At 36.5% G+C, this 25,952-nt stretch overlaps 1 protein-coding gene across 2 annotated transcripts in view; it reads right to left on the bottom strand.

Annotated features, from left to right (window-relative positions):
- The window catches only part of SPATS2 (spermatogenesis associated serine rich 2), a 139,209-nt gene that overhangs the window by 28,173 nt on the left and 85,084 nt on the right, over window positions 1–25,952 (bottom strand). For both annotated transcript variants that reach the window (XM_038577568.1, XM_038577567.1), the window contains 4 exons: window positions 9,901–9,980; window positions 5,413–5,521; window positions 4,281–4,330; window positions 1,768–2,029 (listed from right to left, as the gene is read on the bottom strand). In XM_038577568.1, the coding sequence (XP_038433496.1) occupies window positions 1,768–2,029; window positions 4,281–4,330; window positions 5,413–5,521; window positions 9,901–9,980 (501 nt within the window). The remainder of the gene's footprint in view (window positions 1–1,767; window positions 2,030–4,280; window positions 4,331–5,412; window positions 5,522–9,900; window positions 9,981–25,952) is intronic.

Below are 25,952 nucleotides of genomic sequence, written 5' to 3'. Positions count from 1 at the left end.
AAAGAAGTGAAGAGAGTCAACAGCACTATTTCTGATAGCTTCTGTAAGTTATGTTGAGGAAAAAAGAGTTTTACACTGTTCCAGGGAATGAAGAATTTTTAAAGCTTTAGGAAAAGGGCAAAGAGTTAGGAAATAAGAGGAGAGCTCGCTCAGAAAAAAATGGAAGCCATGGACTGTCTTTGGTTTGTCTGAGGTCAGTATAGGTGCTATATTTTTCTCTTTTTGTGTAAGCAAACTAATCAATTAAAGAACTTCTAAGAAATACAGAATAACTCTTAAATTCTCATTACACTGATAAGGCTAGCAGCAACAGAGCAAGGGGAAATGGACTAACAAACAAGTAATTAAAACACCAACCTTAAAAAGAGATATTTCCAGAGTGCCTGAACGGCACAGTCAGTTTAGTGTCTGACTCTTGGTTTCGGCTCAGGTCATGATCTCAGGGTTTTGAGATCAAGCCCGATGTTGAGCCCTGTGTTGGGTTCCACACACAGCATGAAGTCTGTTTAGGTTTCTCTTTGGCTATCTTTGTGCCCCTCCTGTACATGAGCACCCCACCAAATAAATCAATCTTTAAAAAAAGTAGAAGAGCTATTCCCAATATTCATCAAAATGGTGGGCAAATAATGTGCCCACCACATTATGATATGTGAATTTACAACTAACACTAAGCTTAAATCTTTATTAGAAAACAAATGTGGGCCTATAAAAAACCAACAGTCTACTTCTGAAAGCCATGGAATTACAGTTATTACTATATACTCCTCATTGTGTTTCTTGGAATAATATCACTGACATCAACTCATCATCGTCATTTTCCTTAGTAAGTAAGCAATTAAAAAAAAAATCTTAAGGTTGGGACATCTGGGTGGCTCAGCAGTTAAGCATCTGCCTTCGGCTCAGGACATGACCCTGGAGTCCCGGTATCAAGCCCCGCATCAGGCTCCCTGCATGGAGCCTGCTTCTCCCTCTGTGTGTCTCTCATAAATAAATAAATAAAATCTTTTTAAAAAAAATCTTGGGCAGCCCCGGTGGCTCAGCGCTTTAGCGCTCCCTCCAGGGTGTGATCCTGGAGACCCAGGATTGAGTCCCACGTTGGGCTCCCTACATGGAGCCTGCTTCTCCCTCTCCTCTCCCTCTCATGAATAAATAAATTTTTTTAAAAATCTTAAAAAAAAATCTTAAGGTCATCTTCTGTAATCTCTAACTACTAAAGGATTATTAAGTTAGATTTCCACAAGACTTACTTAAACTAAAATTAAAATACGAGACAATAAAGTAAAAATTGTTATTTTTCTTGGCCTTTGATAATTACAGTTGACCTAATGTGGGAGTTGGGGCACTGATACCCTTGCAGTTGAAAATCTATATGTAACTTTGACTCCCCCAAAACAATATCCTACTGTTGATCAGAAGCCTTACCAATAACATATAAAGTTGATAAACACATATTTATACTTTATATTATATTCTATATTCTTACAATAAAGTCAGCCAGAGAAATATTAAGAAAGTCATTAGGAACAGAAAAACATATTTATATTACTGTATTGTATTTTTTTAAAAAAATCCACATGTAAGTAGACTTACACAGTCCAAACCATGTTGTTCAAGAATCAACTATACAAAATGTGACTCTTTCACATAAAAAGCAACAAAAACTAAAAAGTAAAAGACTAAAACTAAATGTAATTTATTGATTGCTTTCTCAACTAGGAAGCCCTAGTTGAGTATTTTTCAACAGAATGCAACTTTTAATAAACTCACCTGTTCTATCCAGCATATCTGGTGTGGCAGACTCAGGATCTTCCAATTCTCTGGCATCTATTGAAAGTATCTCCATACCCTCACTGAGAGAGTCCACAGACTCAGTATCATTGATGGCACCGTTGACATGGTAACCATTAATACCACCTTTCTCTGAAGAAGGTGCAGACTGTTCGTCTTGAATGGAAACCGATTTACTGGAATCTGGGATACTGTTACTTGGTTCTGCTGCAGGCTTTGGTTTGCTTTTCTTCTTTTTGTTCTAATGATTATTAAAGATTTGAAAAAGAGAAAAGAAAAAGAAGACACCCCCCCCCCCCCCCGCAACCCACAGAGGTAACACTAGCCATCTAAAGATAATCAGTGTTATCCATTTCTCATATGCTCTTCTGGATATTGAAGACACTTTTATATATGTTGAGCTACTGACTGAAGTAACTATGTAAAATGCTTTGGATGAACTCAAACACATAAATATAAAAATTTACACGTGGTAAAACCCACCATAAGCAAAATCAAAACATAAATTTTAAAATGTGAAAAAATATATCCAACTTATACACAAAAAACTAAATTTATACAGAGTTCTAACAAAAACCAAGAGCTAAAAATGGTATAGGATGTAAACATATCCTATGACGTGCAACCTCAGTCTAATAAGAGACATAAATTAAAAATGCACTGCAGAGGATTCTGGGAAGATGACAGAGAAGGAAGCACCAGTCATCTGTCTTTCTAGACAGATATTACATTGGCAGAATCTGTCTGATTTAACTATTTTGGAACTCTGGAGTCTGTTGAAGGCTTGCAATTTGATGGTGAAAACCTGGATAGTAAACTATGGTTAATTTCAGTCAGCATCAGCTCCTGGTATAGAAGCAGTTACCCTAGGATACGGGCAGCTGTGCACCTGTTCTTGGGGGAAGCTTGCACAAATTATGGGAGTCTGGGTAGACAAAAAGAACCCTCTTCTCCAAATACTAGGGATCTGTGCTCTGATCACTGACTGCTGCTTTTGACCACAGAAGTGCAGAGGAAGAGGTAGGCATCCATTGTTGTACCTCCTCCCATGGTTGTACCTCTTTCCATTGTGGCAAGTCCCACCCCTCTTTGGCTGAGTGACTTTCAGGGGAATAGAAAGAGCAGTGCCCCAGAAAACTAACAATAACCAAAAATAAGCAAACGCTGAGGAAGAGGGGGAATCTAATTTCCAAAGTTAACACATTGTTAGATTCAAATGTCTGATTTTTTTTTTTTCTTTTAAAGATTTATTTGACAGAGAGAGACAGCACAGGCAGGGGTAGCAGCAGACAGATGGAGAGGGAGAAGCAGACTCCCCATTGAGCAGAGAGCCTGATGAGAGGCCAAACCCCAGGACCCTGGGATCATGACCTGAGCTGAAGGCAGACACTGAACCAAATGAGCCACCCAGATGCCCCTTAAATATCCAGTTTTCAACTCAAAATCACAAGGCATAAAAATCACACAAAAAACAAGTTTAAAGAAAAAAAAATCAACAGAAACAGCCGCTGAAAAAGATTTGTTGGCAAATACATTAAAGACTAAAACAACTGTCTTACTGTTATCTATAGAAAACAAACTGATGGTTACCAGAGGGGAGGTGGGTTGGGGGGATGGGTGAAATAGGTGATGGCAATCAAGGAATACACTTGTAATGAGCATTGGGTGATGTATGGAAGTGTACTGTACACCTGAAACTAATATTACACTGAATTTTAACTAACTGGAATTTAAATAAAAACTTAAAAGAAAGTAAAATAACTGTCTTAAAGATGCTCAAAAAAATAAAAGAGGGCAGCTCGGGTGGCTCAGCGGTTTAACGCCACTGCCTTCAGCCCAGGACCTGATCCTGGAGACCCCGGATCGAGTCCCACGTCGGGCTCCCTGCATGGAGCCTGCTTCTCCCTCTGCTGCCTTTGTCTCTGCCTCTCTCTCTCTCTCTGTGTCTCTCATGAATAAATAAAATCTTAAAAAAAAAAGAAGAAGAAGATGTGGAGAAAATCAAGAAAACAAAGTATGAGCAAAATGGAAACACCAATAAAGAGACAGGAAATCCAAAAGAAGTTAATAAAGAAATGCTGGAGCTGAAAAGTACAATAACTGAAATTTTTAAATTCATAAAGGGATTCCAAGGAAGATTTCAGCAGATAAGAGAAAAAATAATAAGTAAACTTGAAGACTGGAGAATGGAAATTGCTGAGTCTGAGGAACAGAAAGAAAACATTGAGGAAAAGCAAAGAGAAGGTGACTGGGTGGCTCAGTCGGTAGAGCATGCAACTCTCAACCTCAAGGTCATGAATTCAAGCCTTAAATCACATGCAAGACACTGTGGTACTCTATATACACAGCTGTGTTTCAATGTCACAGAAGACTTTTTAACCAGATGAAAGTGAAGTGGTATAGGTAAATCTTTTCAAATATTTTTGCAGGGCCTAAATTTCTTAAATAATACACATATCAATATCATACTTTTAAATTTAATTCATTTTTACCTTTTTCTTGCCTGTTACTGTCCATTCTTTGAGTACTTCACTGGCACTCCCTGTAAAATAAACCAATTACAGATTTTCTCTCCTACCATATACGTGGTCAACAAGGATTTAGTGTCCTTGCAGTTTGTCATTGTTGGACAATTTCCATAGTTCCTCATAGGAAAAGTTAAGGTTCAAGCTTCTGAGCTAATGTAGTAAGACAATCACATTATGTTTACCTTTTGGAATACCTGTCCATTTAGATCCCTCTTCCTTGTAAGTTCTTCTGAGAGCAATGTAAGCCTGATCATTTTGAAGATTCTTTTTATTTATATAGTTTAGACCAAATACAAAGATAACTGGTTTCAGCCCAAATATGCCATCACCTCTCATCTAGAAGATCACATATCACCTTGGCTATATTGTTTCAGAGACAGCTATACACTACCCTTGGCTCAAATACTAACATTATAAAGAAAATAGATGATGATAAAAACCTTACAGTATTTGGGTCTGTTTATAATACACTGACAAATGCAGAAGAATAGAAACAGAAGACCTAGTCTGACGTTGCTGTTCAACAAAGCAATAGCTTCAGGCAAAGTTTTTCTCAAACAAGTTATGTGGAAAGAAGTTTATAAAACAATTCTCAACTCTATACTGAAAGCTTGACTAAACACATCATTCTTCTGTGTTAGGTAAGGAAACTCACACCCATACATTTGAGTCACTTGCAGGAATCAAACTAAATGGTACAGGGGCCTGGGAGAGAATGCCGAATCCCTGATTTTGTTATCTATTGCTGGGCCACTGGATCACTGCTTTGTCACTAAGAGTTTCTTAAATTCTTATTCAACCCAATTCCAATCAACTCCCTTCTACCACTAGCCACACAATTTGTTCTTAAAACCAATAGATAGCATTTTGAATAAAATGATGAGTTTTCTCAGTTTGTGTCTTATTCTAAGATATCATACAGCTTATGAATGAATTACTTGTAGGGTTGAAAGAGGTTATCTTTAAAGAAAAACGCCATGTTATCACCGGGTCTGCTATATCATCTATAAAACACTGAATTGCTGAATGAATGTTATAGAAGTCTGAAGCAACTTCTATTTGAACAAACTTATTAAAAAAAACAAACTAGGATTACCTTCCATGAATGCTTGTACTGTTTTGTCCACACAATTATCAAAGTGCTGCAAAACCAGGATGATTTCATTATTGCTCTTATTGGGAACTATTGCACGTACTGCATTTATCTGGAAAAGATGACAGTCATTGAATTATAGCATCAGTTCATCAGTTGGCAACTGATGCCTATTACGGAGAGTAACGGAAAAAATGATATGTATCACTCTTTAATGTCAGGGAGAGTACATACAATTACCTCACTGGGAATGATTAATAGACAAGTGATAACAGTACATTAAAAATTAATTTCAAAATTTAGAAAAGTAGAACATTTCTAGAAATAGAAGGTCTGTGCTAGATGTTATTCCAAGAAAATGTGGTTTAATTAGGTATCGGTATTAATTTAATATCAATATTTCCTCATCTTAGCCTACTATGGAGAAAGGTAGAAAGTTTAATGAACCACCAACAGTAACAACTTACATTTTTCAGTATTTTTCAAGACATTTTTACTTAAAATTTTTTTACTTCATAACATTTAATTGTATAACACTATAAAGATAATTTATTATAAACTGTTTCAGGCACACAAAACATGATGAACACTCACTATATGATAGTCAGTTTAACACAACAGATGGCAATGAAGTCCCCTTGAAGTCCTCATGAATCCCCCATCTCCTTCCTCTTCAGAGATTTCTGCCTTGAATTTGGTATTATCCTGATACATGTTTTTGCACTTTTATTTTTTTTTATTTTTTATTTTTTTAAATTTTTATTTATTTATGATAGTCACAGAGAGAGAGAGAGAGAGGCAGAGACATAGGCAGAGGGAGAAGCAGGCTCCATGCACCGGGAGCCCGACGTGGGATTCAATCCCGGGTCTCCAGGATCGCGCCCTGGGCCAAAGGCAGGCGCCAAACCGCTGCGCCACCCAGGGATCCCTTTTTGCATTTTTATGATATATGTATATATCCATTGGTAATATAACTATTGTCTTGCCTTACATAAATATCATATCATACATAACTATATTCAATTTGCTTTTTTCACATAACATCATTTTTTTAGATTTTTTTTGTGTGTTGATAAATGCATATCTTATTTATTTTAACTGCTACACAGCATTTCCATTGTATGAATATAGCCAATTTATTCATTCTCCTGTCGATGGCCACTTATATTGTTTCCAATGTTTGGCTATTATGAAAAATGCTGGAATGAACATTTCTATGCTTATTTGCTGCTGAATTTTCAGTGCCTAAAATAATGTTCACCACACTATAAGCAATTAAAAAAGAAAATAAAAATCACATCTTCATTGAACAGTGAGAGAATGTCTCTATTGTGTATAGCGACTAGAATTCGCAAATATTAGGGCATTTATAAATGCATTATATAACATCAAACTGCTCTTTATAATAGATATGCCAAGGGCAGCCCCGGTGGCGCAGCGGTTTAGTGCTGCCTGCAGCCCAGGGTGTGATCCTGGAGACCCGGGATTGAGTCCCACGTCAGGCTCCCTGCATGGTGCCTGCTTCTCCCTCTGCCTGTGTCTCTGCCTCTCTCTCTCTAGCTGTGTCTCTATGAATAAATAAATAAAATCTTTAAAAAAAATATAATAGATATGCCAAGGAGCGCCTGGAGGACTCTTGATTTCAGATGGGGTCATGGTCTCAGGACATGGGATCTAGCCCCCCCAGCAGGCTCCATGCCTAGCAGGGAGTCTGCTGGAGGTTCTCTCTCTTCCTCTCCCTATGCCCTTCCCTCTGCTCATGCATGCTCTCTCCCTCTAAAATAAAATTTAAAAATCTTTTTTAAAAAAAATATACCAATTTTGCCGGATTTATTCCTAAGGCTTTTTTTTTTTAAGCATACAATGTTAATTTTAATTTTAGGTGTATAATATAGCGACTCAAGAACTCTACACATTTTTTAGTGCTCATCAAGATAGGTGTACTTTTTTTTTTTCTTAAAGATTTTTATTTATTTATTCATGAGAGACACAAAGAAAAGGCAGAGACATAGACAAAGGGATGCAGGCTTCCCATAGGGAGCCTGATGAGAGACTCAGTCTAAAAGATCTGGGATCACAGCTTGAGCCAAAGGAAGATGCTCAATGCTCAACCACTGAGCAACCCAGGCATCCGTAGATAGGTATACTCTTTTATTTTTTTAAAGATTGTATTTATTCATGATAGGCAGAGAGAGAGAGAGAGAGAGAGAGAGAGAGGCAGAGACACAGGCAGAGGGAGAAGCAGGCTCCATGCAGGGAGCCTGACATGGGACTCGATCCCGGAACTCCAGGATCATGCTCTGGACCAAAGGCAGGCGCCAAACCGCTGAGCCACCCAGGGATCCCCTAGGTATACTCTTAATAGCTTTTAACTATTTAACCCATTCTCCTCTCACCCACATCCGTTCTGGGAGATTTGAGAATAATTGCATATTTTATTTTCACTTTTGTATATCAATTTAATATCCAGCAACCTTGATGAATTCTTACAATTTCTTGCTTTCCCAGTTTTTCTATGTAGATAGGAAAATAATTGAAAAAAAAAAGAAAATAATTGTAATGTCTATAAATAAGTTTTTTTCTTCCTTTCTAATCCTTACAATTTTTTAAAAAAGATTTATTAATTTGAGAGAGAAAGAGAACACACAGAGGGAAAAGGAGAAGGAGACTGCCCGCTGAGCAGGGCACCCAATGTTGAGCTTAATCCCAGGACCATGACCTGAGCCGAAGGCAGACACATAACTGATTGAGATGCCTCAATCTTTACAATTTTCATTTCTTGTCTTACTGCACAATGTGAAGAAGACCTGGCTTTTTTTTTTTTGGTAGGGAGTAATAGTTAGAAACCAAGGTCTAAAAGCTGTGTGTGTTTGTTTCCGGGCAGTCATTATTTTTAGGGTTTTTTTTTCCAGTGGATAGAGCTAGGAGATTTTGTTTTTTACAACATGAGTTCATAATAACATCTCTAATTCAAATTTAATATTAAAATACTTTTTAAGATTTTATTTATTTATTCATGAGAGAGACAGAGAGAGGCAGAGAGAGGCAGAGACACAGGCAGAGGGAAAAGCAGGCTACCTGCAAGGAGCCCGATGTGGGACTTGATCCTGGATCCCAGGATCACGCCTTAAGCCGAAGGTAGATGCTCAACTGCTGAGCCACCCAGGCGTCCCAAGACTTTTTCTTATATAATTTTAAACACGTATCTCTTTTCTGTACACTGAAAGTTTGTACTAATTTGCTTTATTCTGTAATATTAAAAATATTAATGTACTACAATATTACCAATGATAAAACATTTAATACAATTAAAGATTTATTTGCAATTCTTTTTGTCTTTTGATGTACAGAGTAATACCATGTAATACCAGTAAGCCAGTGGGAAGATTTGTTCTAGTTCACTCTCTCCCTGAAGGTGAAATACTTTTAGCCCTAACTCAGGACAAGCCTTGGGCTTCAACAGCCCTGTGTGGTAAAACTCATTTTTATTAAGACTGGCAAAACACATCAGAGTTACCTAGCTCAGGTGTATCCACTCTGGTTTTTAGTGCCCTCTAATACTTTTGGTCCCTAGGGATATCCTTTACTTTTTTGTTATGATATGCATTTTAAATGACATATATTATTTTTCATTCTATATATTTTAGATATTTTATACTAGGAATGTTTTCAGGTTCTTTAGTCAGCCAAACTGCTTGAAAAGGAAGTACTTTTATATATGAAGAGAAGTATCTTGTCAAAGTAATATGCCCAGTCTGTATTAGAACCTAAGTTTTCTTTAGTACACTTGCTTTTATATCATTCTACCCTTTTTTTCGTCTCAGGCTTACCTGAACAATGTCAAGGTTTAAAACCATACAAAGTGGGAAAATATATAATGTATAATCCAAAGAGGGCTATTTTATAATATACATTTTTGAGATGAGCCTAAAACTTAGTACCGATCACTATAAAATGGACTTTAGACAAAACTTACAGATTCAGGGATAAAAGTAAGATTCTGGTAACTTAAAATGTGAAAGTGCTTACATTATTCAACCTATATAGTATATCTGTGACTCCATAATCAACAATATACTTTTCTTAATAAGAGAAAGCACATAAAGCTTTTACATTTTTCTCAATAAAACTCATTAAGGGTTATATAACTAAAAACACCTGGTTTTCTTCCACAGAAATGTTACTTGGAAGATCTTTTCTTGTGTTGTCTGAACTCTCCAAATGAATAGAAAGATCCTACTCAGATTATTCCTTAAAGAATGTTGCCAAATGAGATACACACTAGCCATATATATATTGTTATAATATTAACTAATACTTATGATATTTGTTATGCAAACAAAATCATATTTCACTTTCTTAATGAGTCTGTGTAGCTGCTGATTGAATTAGCATCTAAATTTTACTGTGACTAAATAAATAAATAAATAAATAAATAAACAAAATTTTACTGTGACATTCAAGCTTACTATCCACAGTAAGTAGTCATACCTTCTCTTTCATGTTCTCAAAAGCTCCTCCCTGGGCCAATACAGTATTGGACTGCAAGTCAAAAATGAATCCTGATGTATCTGCAAGAAGAAGGAAAAAAATATGTCCAACACAATCCAAAACTAACATGTGATCCATCTCCCAAATGGAAGGACCATACCAGCGGCTTTCCTCTCATAAACAGTTAACAACTTAGTTGCTATTTTGTAAATTCTACTCTACATATAACTGATAACTACATTTCAGTTAAAATGAAAAATTTGATTTTAATAGAAACCATCAAGAACTACAGAAAGACACTAATTACATCAACTATATTAGACTGTCCAGTAATCCTTGATATCTTTGTTAACTATCCTAATTTAAAAGGCTCTTTAAAAATGTTGCAAGGAAATAGCTCCCTAAGGTAAAATTTAACATTAATGAATCTGAAAACGTGAATATGAAAAGCTTCTGTACCATTAATAATAACACATAAAACTAATTTCCATTTTCTAGACTGTACCACATACATGTTCTTACGGCTATCAAAATCCCTGAATACATTCATGTTTGCATCCCCAACATAATGCTTGACAAAGCAATGTATCTGAGCTTACATTATCAGCACAATATGGGAAAACTCACTGCAAAGCGATTGATTATAGAAGAGTTTGTCTTTCTTATGCTTATAAAGAAAGGTTATCTGCAAATTTACCTGTGACTATGTAATCAATAAACTACTTCGGCTCTAACACTTGATAGCTTTGTTTTAATCTAATGAGATGTGATGGCAGGAAACAGAGTGCTTCTCAAATTCTGATGTGGATATTTATCATCTGGGGAATCTTAGGTTAAAATGCATGTCTGATTTAGTAATTTGGCTTATGGCCTGAGATTTGTATTCTCCAGTGGTATATCAACAATGCTGATCCATGCACCATACTTGAGAATATACCATACTTGGGGGTTAGAATTTCAACAAAGCAAGTAAAAGAACAAATTTTGAGAAAAGAGGTCGCTATGTTTAAATATTTGTTTTTTTTTTAAGATTTTATTTATTTATTCATAGAGACAGACAGAGAGAGAGAGAGGCAGAGACACAGGCAGAGGGAGAAGCAGGCTCCATACAGAGAGACCGACGTGGGACTCGTTCCCGGGTCTCCAGGATCACGCCCTGGGCTGCAGGCGCCGCTAAACCACTGCACCACCGGGGCTGCCCAAATATTTGTGTGCCCACCTCCCACACCACCACTAAATTCATGTTTTTTTTAAAAAGATTTATTTATTCATGAGAGACACAGAAAGAGAGAGGCAAAGACATAGAGGGAGAAGCAGGTGCCTTGCAGGGAGCCCGATGTGGGACTCGATCCTGGATCCTGGAATCATGCTTTGAGCAGAAGGCAGCCGCTCAAGGTTGAGCTACCCAGGAGTCCCTAAATTCATATGTTGAAATCCTTAAGCGTTATGGTTATATAATCGTATTAGCAGGTGGAACTTTTAAGAGGTGAATAGGTCATGAGACTGCAGTCCTCATGATGAGATTAGTGCTCTTATAAGAGAGACCCCACAGAGCTCTCCACCCTCTGCCATCCTAAGAGGACAAATGAGAAGCAGTCTGTAACCCAAAAGAGGCCCTCACCCAACTATGCTAGCACTCTGATCGTAGACTTCGAGGCTTCCAAACTGCGAGAAATAAATTTCTGTTGTTTATAAACTACTCAGTCTGTTATGGCAGCTAGAATAGAATAAGATAGGGGTATAAAAAATACAGTAATATTCTAGTACACTTTCCAAATTCTTTTGCTATTATAATAGATGTGTTTTAATTAAAGCCTCTTTTCAGGGATAAAAAGTACAGCACCGGGAATATAGTCAATGGTATTGTAATATTGCTTGGTGACAGATGGCAGCTATATATGTGGTGAGCATAACATAATGTATACAGTTGTCAAATCACAATGATATACACCTGAAACTAACCTAACATTGTGTGTCAACTATACTTAAATTAAAAAAAATAATAAAGAGTCTTACAGCTTAATCCTGGGTTTTCAAATCCTTCCTAGATTCTATAGAAGACTGGTAATTCATAAGGTAGAATGTTAAGAGCATTTTGGTATTAAAAGTGGAAAAGAGGGATCCCTGGGTGGCGCAGCGGTTTGGCGCCTGCCTTTGGCCAGGGGCGCAGTCCTGGAGACCCAGGATCGAATCCCACGTCGGGCTCCCAGTGCATGGAGCCTGCTTCTCCCTCTGCCTGTGTCTCTGCCTCTCTCTCTCTGTGTGTGATTATCATAAATAAATTAAAAAAAAAAAAAAAGTGGAAAAGAGGGATCCCTGGGTGGCGCAGTGGTTTAGCGCCTGCCTTTGGCCCAGGGCGCGATCCTGGAGACCCAGGATCGAATCCCACGTCGGGCTTCCGGTGCATGGAGCCTGCTTCTCCCTCTGCCTATGTCTCTGCCTCTCTCTCTCTCTGTGTCACTATCATAAATAAATAAAAATTAAAAAAAAAATAAAATAAAAGTGGAAAAGAGGGTATGAATAGAGTCAATGTCATTCCAAGAGAAACGATGCTTGCCAATTGCCAATAAAACCATGAATTAATTTATATTTAACCTCCATAATACTGGCAGTTTTAGACTGTTATCTAAATTAAAAATTAGGTTATACTTAAGAAAAACTCAGTATTTAAGTCTGAGTTTTCCAGATGACTACATAATATGGTTAACTTTCAATTATCTTTATTAACTAAGAAAAGACACAATTTTGAAGATCCTATATAGTCAAAATACTACCCAGCAACCGACTTAATTACTATAGGCTACAAATGATTTAACTTGGATGTTATAAGTACTCTCCCTCAAAGACAAGCTAATGAGCAATGAGATGATACAAAGGATGCCAATAATCTTATTAAAGAATCAAACTATCAACCTCTTTTTTTTTATCAACCTCTTTTAAAGTGGAAGCAAAACAGCATTTTGGGGTCTGTATTTATTTTGGGATATTTAAATGAAGCATTAGTATTACTAGCTTTTAACACATCATCTAACATTTTTTTTCCCTTTAACAACATATTAGATTCGACAAAGTACAAGGAAAACAAAGGTTAGTTCTGTAAACACCTTCAGCTATTGCCCCCCTCAATTAGCATAAGTAATATTAAGGTTTATCTGGCATACATACATACCAGTTAGGATAATGATTAAAAATACATAAAGCAGTCAGGATCCCAGCAGGAAACAAATTGCGCACTCAAATTGGGCAATCTAAGGAGGGTTTAATAAAGGGACTGTTTTCAAAGATTGCTAGTAAGGAGTACAGAAATCAAAAGATATAGTGCAGTACCCTCCACTAATAAGCAATGTATCATGCTACTCTGAGGTTCAAAAGAAGTGTAAGCAGAAAATAATTCCTGGATCCTAGAGACACAAGGCTCTTTCATCTCTGTTTAATCTGGTATGGAGAGGGCCACAAGACCATAGCTATGACTTTTGGTCAAAGGACAAGGTAAGCCCACAGGTAACCTCCCCTCAGGGAAAGATTGGGAAATGAAACCAGTACCTTCGCTGTCCTCCCTGGCTCTGGTCTCCTGCCTATGCTGTGTGCCTAATGGCCAAACCGAACTAGGAGCCTGAGAGCAAGAGAACCACTGAGGCAGTGCATACAGGTCGGCCTCCTGAAATTAGCACAAATGCCAGTTTCATATCTATATTCTAAATCATAAGTTCACACAAAAGGAAAGCAATAATTCAACATTTCAACTTGCCTACTCACCAGCTAACATCGCCTCTTTTAGCTTAAGCCAACAACTCAAGTACATTCAAAACCGCGCTTCAATGAACTGGTGCTTAAGTGCCTCTCAGCATTACAGACAAAGTCATTTTTAATTCCCATCAACAATATTTAGTAATTTAACAATTTTCTTTTTTCATGCAAAGGAAACCTAAGATTTACTTAATTCCACTGGTAGGAAATCAGGCAGGATCTCAACTTTTGATATCAAGCCTATGATAGAAGAGCATGTATACTCTGCAGGAAATAAGTTTTTATTTTTGTTTCTTTTTTAAGATTTTATTTATGTATTCATGAGAGACACAGAGAGAGAGGCAGAGACCCAGGCAGAGGGAGAAGCAGGCTTCATGCAGGGAGCCTGATGTGGGACTCAATCCGGGGACTCCAGGATCACAACCGGCCGAAGGCAGGCACTAAACCACTGAGCCACCTAGGTGTCCCAGGAATGAGTTTTTAAAGAACAAAAGTTAAATGCTACTCTCACACAAGACTCATAAAAGATACAAGGAGGTTTTTTTTTTTTAATTTTTTTAAAGATTATTTATTTATTCACGAGAGACACAAAAAGAGAGGCAGAGACACAGGCAGAGGGAGGAGAAGCAGGCTCCATGCAGGGAGCCCGATGTGGGACTTGATCCCAGGAATCCAGGATCATGCCCTGAGCCAAAGGCAGATGCTCAACTGCTGAGCCACAAAGGCATCCTGATACAAGGAATTCTTGAGATTGAACTTTCTTATCATTTATTTCACTCTATCAGGAACCACCTCAGAAGTTTCTTCGAATGCTTTCAAATAGCACACATTTAGGAACATTTTGGGAAAAGTATGTTATTTACAAAATCACTGACATATTTGCAAATATTGCAGGCTTTGTTATTGTTTTTGCTGGCTTCAAAAATCAGGCAAAAGTTGTTTTAGGCATTGAGGATGACATAAATATCTGAGTTTGATAATACCATGTGTCAAACCAAACTTGAACAAGTTTTTTTTTTTTTTTTTTAACTGAGGTATAATAGACTTCTATATAAATCACTATATTATTTTCAGGTGTACAACATAATGGTTTGCTATTTTTACATACTGTGAAATAATCACCACAATAAGTATAGTTAACATCTGTCAACATACATAGCTACAAAATTTTTTTCTTGCAACAGGAACTAAGATCCACTCTTAGCAACCTGCAAATATGCAACACAGATTATTAACTAGAGCTACCATTCTGTATATTACATCCCTATGACTTACTTTTTTTTTTTTTTTTTATAACTAGAAGTCTACTTTTTGACCCCCTTTATCCATTTCACTCCCTTTCCTCTCTGGTAACCACCAATCTGTTCTCTGTATCTCTAAGCTTGTTTTTTTTTTTTTTTTTTTTTTTTTTTTTTAAGATTTCACATGTAAGTGAGATCATAGGGTATTTGTCTTTCTCTGTCGTTCACTTGGCATAATGCCCTCAAGGTCCACCATATTGTTACAAATGGTAAGATTTCCTTCTTTTTATAACTACATGATATTCCACTGTCTCAGAATTTCCTTTGTTTTTAATGGTGAATAATATTCCATTGTGTATGTGTTTGTATACACATTTTCTTTATCCATCCATCTATGGACACTTAACGGTTGTTTTGATATCTTGCTATCGTAAATGATACTGCAATAAACATGGCAATGCATATATCTTTTCAAGTTAGTGTTTTTGTTTTTGTGGGATAAATACCCAAAAGTAGAATTGCTGGATCATGCAGTAGGTCTAATTTTAATTTCTTAAGGAACTTCCATACTGTCTTCCACAGTGGCTATACCAATTTACATTCCCACTAATAGTATGTGAGGATTTCCTCTCTCTACATCCTAGCCAACACTTGTTCTTTTTTTTTTCTTGTAGGATTTTATTTATTTGAGAGAGACAGCATGAGCATGAGGAAGGGCAGATGGAGAGAGAGAAGCAGACTCCCCACTGAGCAGGGAGCCCAACAAGGGGCTCAATCTCAGGACCCTGTGATCATGACCTGAGCCGAGGGCAAATGCTTAACTGATTGAGCAATCCAGTTGTCAATAACAACCCAACACTTGTTATTTCTTGTCTTTTTGATTATAGCCATTCTAACAGGTGTGAGGTGTTATCTCATTGTAGTTTCAACTGCATTTCCTTGCACCTTTTCATGTACCTGATGGCCATCTATCTGTAAGTCTTCTTTGGAATTGACGGGCACCTGGGTGGCTCAGTGGTTGAGCATCTGCCTTTGACTCAGGTCGTGATCCCAGGGTCCTGGGTTCAAGTCCCACATTGGGTCCCCACAGGGAGCCTGCTTCTCCCTCTGCCTATGTCTCTGCCTCTCTTTGTGTCTCTTGTGAATAAATAAATAAAATCCTAAAAAAAAAAAAAAGCCTTCTTTGGAATTGCATATGTATCTTTTTAATACATGTATCTTAAACTTTGAAAGTCTAAATGTGTTAATTTATAATTTTACCTGAAGACCATACTGTACTGAATGTTTTATAATTTATTTGGTTAAAAGTTCTGATTATACTCATATCTAACAGAATCACCATCAACAAAAGAGAGAGGGAGAAAGCGAGAAAGAGAGAAAGAGAACAAGGGTTGAGAAGCATGTAGAGAAATTGGAATTCTCATACACTGACCATTTGGGAATGTCAAATGGTATAGCTGCTGTGAGAAGCTACATGGTGGTTCCTTAAATAAGTAAACAGAATTATCATAAGACTAAGCAATTCCACTTCTGAGTATATACACAAAAGAAGAGCAGTAACCTAAACCAATATTTATATATCTATGTTCACAGCAGCATTATTCACAATAGCCAAGATACAGAAACAACTCTTAAGTGTCCATCAAGGGGCTAATGGATAAAGAAAATGTATGTTAATGTACACACACACACACACACACACACACACACACAATGGAATATTATTCAGCATTAAAAAGGAAGGAAATTCTGACAAATAAATGCTACAGTATGGATGAACTTTGACAACATTAGGCTAAGTAAAATAAGCCAGTCACAAAATGACAAATACTATATGATTCTATTCATGTGAGATACCTAGAATTGTCAAATTAATAGAGAAAGTAGGGTGGTCTTTACTATAGGGGTTGGGGGAAGGAGGAAACAGTGAGTTGTTGTTTAGAATTTTGATTTGGCAAGGTGAAAAAGTTGTGGAGACAAATAGTGTGATAGTTACACAGAATGTGACTATACTTAATGCCAGTGAACTGTACAATTAGAAATGTCTAAAATGGTAAATTTTATAGAAGTTTTAACTACAAATAAATTTTTAAAAAATTTCTGATTATAAAATATACTAAGAAAATAGCATTCTTCTAATGTAAATTTATTTTTATTTTTATTTTTTTTTAAGATTTTGTTTATCATGAGAGACACAGAGAGAGAGAGAGGCAGAGACACAGGCAGAGGAAGAAGCAGGCTCCAGGCAGGGAGCCCGACATGGGACTTGATCCCGGGACTCCAGGATCACGCCCAAAGGCAGGCACTAAACCACCGAGCCACACAGAGATCTCTAATGTAAATTTTAAAATGTAAGGATCCCTTGCTGAGATTCCAAATTAATTCCTGCAATAAATATTTGGTAAACACCTACCATGAGCCAAGTTAGGTATTAAGAATACACTAGTGAATAAGACATCTATGTTTTCTGGTCTCTTAAGGAGTTTTATATTCTAGTGCAGGGGACCAGTCAAAAATAAATAACCATCTCAATAGGATAGCAACTGTTCATCAGTTTATTAAATTGCACAGTACTAAATACATATAATAGCCCCCACAATAGCACTACTATCAGGCGGAGATTATTAAAAGTTCTACTACTCAGGGTCCTAAAAAGGTTTACCAGAACTAATTTTATATATATATATAATTTTTTTTTTTACCAGAACTAATATTATGAACACACAGTAAGTGTGTGTTGAAAGCACTGAAGTGAATTCAATCTGATTATGAGCAGGCTACCTACTTTGTTGGAAAAGCCTGTCCCCCAAATTCCAGGTTGCTTATCGCAGAATGGAGTATAGTGGGGACTCACAACGAGGCATGGATTCTTATAGGAGCTACTTAATTTGTGTCTTTGAATTCAACAACTAAAAATTTATGATTTTTAGATTGTTTATATGTTTTTCCATTAACATAGATGGCAAATTACTGTGCTATCCCTTCTGACGAGTGAAGAGAAATATGGAATTATAATCCCCCCAGAATACTTTAACTCAATTTTACACTGATGAGAAAATCAGTCACAGTACCATTTCTTACCCAAAGTCACATAAGAAACCTACAGCAGAATCAATGACAGAGACAAAAGCTTAATGCTATACAACCTTAATGCTGAGCTCACCAAACTTAACTAGTTCTCAAGTTGCCATTATTTTAACAGTATCTTGGTATATCACCTTTCTTCTAAAGCTCTCAGATTCTTGTTATTATACACTGATATTCTTTACACAAACATAAAACAAGCTGGATAACAAAATTATTCATATTTCACCATAGTCAAAGAGAGGCCATAGAGTAAGATCCTCCAATTAAATGCAAATAAACCCACAGGTAAGAAAACCTAGATGTAACCTAACAATGACTACGATCACTTGTCATATTTTCTCAAACTGTATCAACTTCCTCTTAAAAATTAAAAGGTAGACTCAAGAGAAGAGGTTATTTAAGTGTCAATTCTTATGGAAATGTATCTCATGAGCAATTAAATAACCTGAACACAGCCAATACTCAACCACCTAAAAGACAATAACCAGGCTCTTGAAATTGTTTTTTTCTCATGACAGTTTTGAGAATAATTCACATATAAATCACAAATAAAATGACAAGTAGATTTCAGTTTCTACATGTACACTAATGACAAATATGGGACACAGGTTATATTATATAAATGTGAATGCAAGGAGAATAAAGTTACCGACATAGACATGACTAGCTAAAGCTTAGAGTATATTCACAACTTTGAAACTTTGAAGAGGCCACCAACTTCAGTTCCCTAGGTCACAATTTTCTCTTCTGTCAATTTACCACCTAAGCTTAGAAGAATTATGACTGTTTTTGTAAGAAAAAAGACATATAAAAGATAAAGAAAATATGTGAATAATGAAGAGTCAGGGATCCCTGGGTGGCTCAGCAGTTTGGCGCCTGCCTTCGGCCCGGGGTGTGATCCTGGAGTCTCAGGATCGAGTCCCACATCGGGCTTCCTGCATGGAGCCTGCTTCTCCTCTGTGTCTCTGCCTCTGTGTGTGTGTGTGTCTCTCATGAATAAATAAATAAAATCTTAAAAAAAAAAAAAGGAAGAGTCAGACTTGGAAAGGGAACAAACCTTAGATGGGAAATTTAGAAAAACTATGTCAAAATGCCATTTTGTAAGATGTCTAGTACTGTTATAGCCTTCTGAAATGCTAACACTTTTTTATATTTAGTTCTTTAAAAGTTATTTAAGAAATTTCCATCTTGGTTGCCGATGGCCAAACAGAAAAATCTTCTCAGTAGACTGCAAGGATACAGACTTACAGTCTTATCAACTGGCCTTCCTAGGCATCTCAGATACTACTATGTTTTACATGTTCAGAAAAATCCACACTTCAATTACCAATTTGCTAAGTGGGTCTTCAATGAAAGAAAACGGACTTTTGTTTTCCTTCATTTTTCATATAGTCTTAACAGCTGATTAAATTTTTCTTTGTTCCTTTGAATGCTTCAACTACATTCTGAAGGATGTTGTGCCTCTTCTAAGACAAAGCAATTACACTGGGAAATTTCCAAACTTTTACAATGAGTTTTAATTTTTCCAAGTGGAGCTTGCTGGAAAGTCAGGGTTATTATTAAAGACACAAACAAGCAATTGAATCCTACCTTACTCTTACCAATATATTTTCCTAGGTTTCCATCAAGTGTAACAGAATAAGCTTCTTTTTCTTAAGTTCCAAGAATTCTTGGGGGTCCTGTTGTTTAAAAGGTTTACTGGCTCAAATAATAAATTCCTCCAAGAATGGTGACTGGATAGGAAATTTTATCCACCTTTCAAAAATCTTCTTAGTAATGTACTCTTGAGAATAGCCAGGAGGCAATGATACTGATTTTAATGCCCAATCTCTTCTGTCTCCATGCCACCTTCCATTAGTTTGGAATTAGTTCTCCCACATATGAAATGAAACACATAGCTTTAAAAAAATTCTTTCCGGGATCCCTGGGTGGCGCAGTGGTTTGGCGCCTGCCTTTGGCCCAGGGCGCAATCCTGGAGACCCAGGATCGAATCCCACATCAGGCTCCCAGTGCATGGAGCCTGCTTCTCCCTCTGCCTATGTCTCTGCCTCTCTCTCTCTCTCTGTGACTATCATAAATTAAAAAAAAAAAAAAAATTAAAAAAAAATTCTTTCCTACTCCTTATTGTCCTTGAGATTCTCAAGAATTCTACTAGCTTTTCCAGGAAAAAAAAAATCAATTTTGCAAATTAAACAAATTAAAGCATTTGAGAACTATGATTTTTTTTTAAAGGAAGAACACAAATCTTCAATTACTAAGATCACCACACATCCTTTGCTGATTCTAGATCATCTCTGAGTAATGCCTTATTCACAAAATATTTTATGTAGTTCCAGAGATTACACGAATTTAAATAGTTACTTAAAAAATTATGAAGCCACATGATGATTATTTTGGTATCTATTTACACCCAATTTGCAAACTCTTTAATGGAATGGGGCGCTAAAGTAGAATAAAAATTAAATATTTAGTTAAATCTTTATTTCCAAGTAGTGAGAAATACTGTCATGAGTTTTATGTTTCTACTTGCTAATCTCTCCTTGCTTTAGGGGAAAGGAAAAAATAAATTGTGGGGCACCTGGGTGGCACAGCGAGTTGGGTGTCTGACTCTTAGTTTTGGCTCAGGTCATGGTCTCAGAGTCCTAGGATCAAGCCCCACATCAGGTTCCATACTCAGCATGGAGTCTGCTTGAGTCTGCTTCTCTCTCTCCATCTTTCTCTGCCCCTCCCATTCGTGCTCTCTCTCTAAAATAAATAAAATCTTTAAAGAAAAATAATAAATTGTGATGTGGTTAAAACATGGACAGCCAGTAAAAACAGGAGAAAAAAAGAGAAGGAATCTGGATAATCAGAAAACCAGAAAATCAGTCTGCAAATGAATCAAGTCGTATAAAATGCCTGTGTGAGCTGGTCACTTAAGTCTAAAGAAAAATATAATTTTAGCTACCAAGGGTCTATTTTCTGTCTCTCTTAAGTCAAACCCTCATTTTTAGATTTAAATGAAATTTCTCTGTTTAATGAGATTGTTAACTCCTGGATGTTATACAGTATATGCCATAGTTCTGGGCTTGGCTTAACATGGATTAGGTGAACTGAATGTACCATTAAAAAAAAAAAATTAGTTCCTACTCCTCACTGTCTTTTAGATTCTCAAGAATTCTAACCAGCTATCTTAGGAAAGAAACTTAGTTCCAATGAGTCAATGTAATTAAAGCATTTAAGAACTAAGATAGTTAAAAAGTCAAATAAATCTTCAATTACTAAGCTCAGTACAGACTAGCTGCTAGAATTCCTGAGAATCTAAAGGAGAGCGAGGAAAAGGAAATAATTTTTTAAAACACTGTGTTTCTTTTTTTTTTTTTTTTTAATTTTTTTATTTATTTATGATAGTCACAGAGAGAGAGAGAGAGAGAGAGGCAGAGACAGAAGCAGGCTCCATGCACCGGGAGCCCGATGTGGGATTCGATCCCGGGTCTCCAGGATCGCGACCTGGGCCAAAGGCAGGCGCCAAACCGCTGCGCCACCCAGAGATCCCAAAACACTGTGTTTCATTTCATATGTAGGAGAACTAATTTGTTTAGATCTGAGAGATATTCTTTTGTCATTGTAAAATATTTTTGCTTTGGATGTTCCTTCTAGCACTGTAAAAATCTTTCCTTTCCAGCCCATCCCAATCCCTGTGCTTCAAAGTATAGAAATGAACAAGCAATCCTAATTGCATGATCTATATCTAACAAAACCACCCCATCTCATAAAACCAAAGCACTGCAAAATCTGTTACTCTTTACTCATTAGCCTTCATGCAAGTAAGAATTAAATCTGTCTGCTTCTTCTTTCTTAAACTAGAAAAATTATGGATCAGTTATCTACTTTGATTATAAATATTTCTATTTCCAAATAATCATTCAATTACCATGAGGTGGATACTAGCTTTTAAGTGTTATACATGAAGACACAAATTACCTAAATAATAAACTTGTTTAAGTTCGTCTATCCTTTTTTTAAAAATTTTTATTTATTCATGAGAGACACAGAGAGACAGAGAGAGAGAGAGGCAGAGACACAGGCAGAGACACAGGCAGAGGGAGAAGCAGGCTCCATGTAGGGAGCCCGACATAGGACTTGATCCCAGGTCTCTAGGATCACGCCCTGAGCTGAAGGCAGCGCTAAACCGCTGAGCCACCCAGGCTGCCTAAGTTTGTTCTCTCCTAATAAAATATCTTAAAAAAATTTTTTTTTTTTTTTATTGTGGGGGTGGCTGGATGGCTCAGTAGTTAAGCATCCAACTCTTGATTCTGGCCCAGGTAATGATCTCAGAGTTGTAGGATCTAGCGCTGCTTCAGGCTCCATGCTTACCATGGAGTCTGCTTGAGATTCTCTCTCCTCTCCATCTGCCCCCTCTCCACTCACACTCATGCTAAAACAAATCTTTAAAAAATAAAAATAATTTTATTGTGAAATATAGCATATTTATAGTGTACACACAGATTAATGTATCACAGCTTGATAATTTATCACAAAACAAACACTCAAATACTACTACTCAGGTTAAGAAATAAAACTGAGGAATATGAGAAAGATCTAGTACCCCAGATGCCTTCCTCATATCCCCCTTCTCTTAGTATCTCTCCCCACTCACCAAAGGCACCATTCTCCAAACTTTTCTTCATAGTTGATACCACTGAAGAAGGTATACCTACATATTATGGTTTAGTTTTACTTTTATCTATGAGAGTAATGATTCTGCATGTATTTTATTCTGGTGCATGGGTTGTTTCAACACTGTGTTTGTAAGATTTATGCATATTTTTGCAAGTAAATGTAGTTTGTTCATTTACCTTGAATAATATTTCACTGTATTTCATTATTTATTTATTCTGCTAGAAAACTGATGGACAAATGATGAACAGCTGGGCTGTCTGCTAGATAAATGATGGACAATGGGTTGCTTCTAGTTTTTGGTCAATACCAACAATGTTGTTTTTAATATTCTTGTACAAATCTCCTGATGTACCTGGGAATGCATTTCTGTTGAATACTCAAGAACAAAACTAAATCATAGGGTATGCTTATCTTCAATTCTAGTACATATGTCAAACAGCTTCTCAAAGTAGCTGCACCAATTTAAACTCCCAATAGCAGCTTTTGAAAGTTTTTATTATTTCATATATTCACACTCATTAATATATTATTAATCTTTTTAATTTTAGCCATTCCCGTGCAAGAGCAGTAGTATCTCATTGTTCTAATTTTCATTTCATTTGTTTATAAATTTTGTTATTCTTTTCCCTGACAATGACTACTCTAACCTAGCTTTTGGAGGGAGAATTGTCTTTTTCTTATTGATCTGCAATAGTTCTCTATCATTTAAACATGATACAAATTTCTTCTCCCATTCTGTGACTTCCTTGTAACTCTCTTAACTGTTCCTTCTGATGAGAAGTTCTTAAATTTTTTAAAAAGATTTTATTTATTTATTTATAAGAGACACACAGAAAGAGGAAGGGACACAGGCAGAGGGAGAAGCAGGCTCCCTGCAGGGAGCCTGATGCAGGACTCAATCCTAGGACCCCAGGATCATGACCTGAACTGAAAACAGATGTTCAACCACTGAGCCACCCAGGCATCCCAGAAGTTCCTAATTTTAATGTAATAAGGCACTGACATTCACTCTTCTCCTTTATGATTAGCGCTTTTTTTGTCTACTTAAAAACTCTTTCTCATGGTGCCTGGGTGGCTTAGTTGGTTGAGTGTCTGCCTTTGGCTCAGGTCATGATCTTGGGGTCCTGGGACTGAGTCCCACATTGGGCTTCCTGGTCAGCGGGGAGTCTGCTTCTCCCTCTCCCTCTGCTGATGCCCCCCAACTCATGCTCTCTCTCAAATAAATAGATAAAATCTTAAAAAAAAAAACAAAAACCTCTTTCTCTGAGATAATGTTAGAAACTTGTTTCAAAATAATCCCCTGGGGGTGGATCAAAGTATAGCCAAAAATGATTGGCAATGTGTTGTTAATTATTGGACCTGAGTTATGAGTATTTGGGAGTCCATTGTATTTTTCTATTTTTTATAAGCTTACAAATTTCAGTAACAAATTTTTAAAAATTAATGTTATTAAAAACTCCTGGATCTTTTAAGTGTTTATATAGCAAGGTTGCAGGATACAAGGCTAATATACAAAAGTCAGTCATTTTCCCATATAAAAACAATGAAGAAGTGTTTTGAATTTGAAATGAAAAACAATACTATTTATATTAGCATCCTACAAAATGAAATACTTATATATAAATCTAACAAAGTATACATAAGACCTTTAAAACTATAAAACCGTGAGGGAAAAAATTAAAGCATTGAATAAATGGAGAGGCAGTCTATGTTTGCAGATAGGAAGGCTCAATATTGTCAGGATGTCAGTTCCTCCCAACTTGGGTCTACAGAATAAATGCAATCCCAATCAAAATTCTAGCAACTTATTTTTGGTTATCAACAAAGTGGTTCTAAAATGTATATGGAGAGGGAAAAGACACAGAATAGCCAACACAACACTGAAGGAGAACAATGCTGAAGAACTGACACTACATGAATTCAAGACATATTATAAAACTACAATATTCAAGGCAGTGTAGTCCTGGTGAAAAAAATAGACCAAAAAAATCAGTAGAACAGAATAGAAAGCCCAGAAATAGACTGACAGATATAAGGCAACTGATCTTTGACAAAGGAACAAAGGCAATACAACTGATGTAAGAAAGTCTTTACAACAATGGTGCTAGAACAACCAGACATTCACATGCAAAAAAAAATGAATCTAAGTATAGACTTTACGTCCTTCACAAAAATTAACACCAAATGGATCACAGATGTAAATGTAAACTACAAAACTATAAAACTCCCTAGAAGATAATACAGGAGAAAATCTAGATAACTTTGGATTTTTGCAATGACTTTTTAGATGCATCACCAAAGGCATAACCCATGAAAGGAATATTGATAAGCTGGATTTCATTAAAATTAAAACTACCTACTCTGCAAAAGACACTGTCAAGAGAATGAAAAGACAAGGCACAGACCAGGAGAAAATATTTGCAAAAGACACCTGATAAAGGGCTGTTACTCAAAATATAAAAAGAACTCTTAATTTTCAACAATAAGAAACAACACAATTTAAAAATGGGCCTAAGACCTTCACAGACACCTCCCCAAAGAAGAATATAGAGACGGCAAACAAGCATATGAAAAGATGCTTCACATGGCATCAAGGAAATGTAACTTAAAACAACGAGATACCACTACACATCTCTTAGAATAGCCCACATCCAGAACACTGACACCACCAAATGCTGGCAAGGATGTGGAGCAACAGGAACTCTCCTTCATTGCTGGTAAAAAAGGAAAATGGTACATATAGGCTCTTTGGAAGACTTCAGCAGTTTCTTTTTTTGTTGTTGTTGTTGTTTTTAAGATTTTATTTATTTATTCATGAGAGACATGGAGAGAGAGGTAGAAACATAGGCAGAAGGAGAAGCAGGCTCCCTGTAGGGACCCCAATGTAGGACTTGATCCCGAGACTCTGGGATTGTGCCCTGAGCCGAAGGCAGACGCTCAACTGCTGAGCCATCCAGGCGTCCCCAGTTCAGCAGTTTCTTACAAAACTTACCATGCAATCTAGCAATCATTCTTTTTGGTATTTACTCAAAGGAGCTGAAACCTTATACCCATACAAAAACCTGCATATGGATGTTTATATCAACTCTATTTATAATTGCCAAAAATTAGAAGCAACCAAGACGTCCTTCAGTAGGTAAATGGATTAACTATTGTACATCCATACAATGGAATGTTATTTAATGCTAAAAAGAAATTTGTTTACAAGCCATGAAAAGACATGGAGGAAATTTAATTGCTTATTACTAATTGAAATAAGTGAATGTGAAAAGGCTACATACTGTATGATTCCAGCTATATAACTTTCTGGAAAAG

Source organism: Canis lupus, chromosome 27 (assembly GCF_011100685.1).
Source record: "Canis lupus familiaris isolate Mischka breed German Shepherd chromosome 27, alternate assembly UU_Cfam_GSD_1.0, whole genome shotgun sequence".
Lineage (NCBI taxonomy): Eukaryota > Metazoa > Chordata > Mammalia > Carnivora > Canidae > Canis > Canis lupus.
The sequence above is the reverse complement of the archived record's forward strand: the minus strand, read 5'-3'. Positions and strand labels throughout refer to the sequence as shown.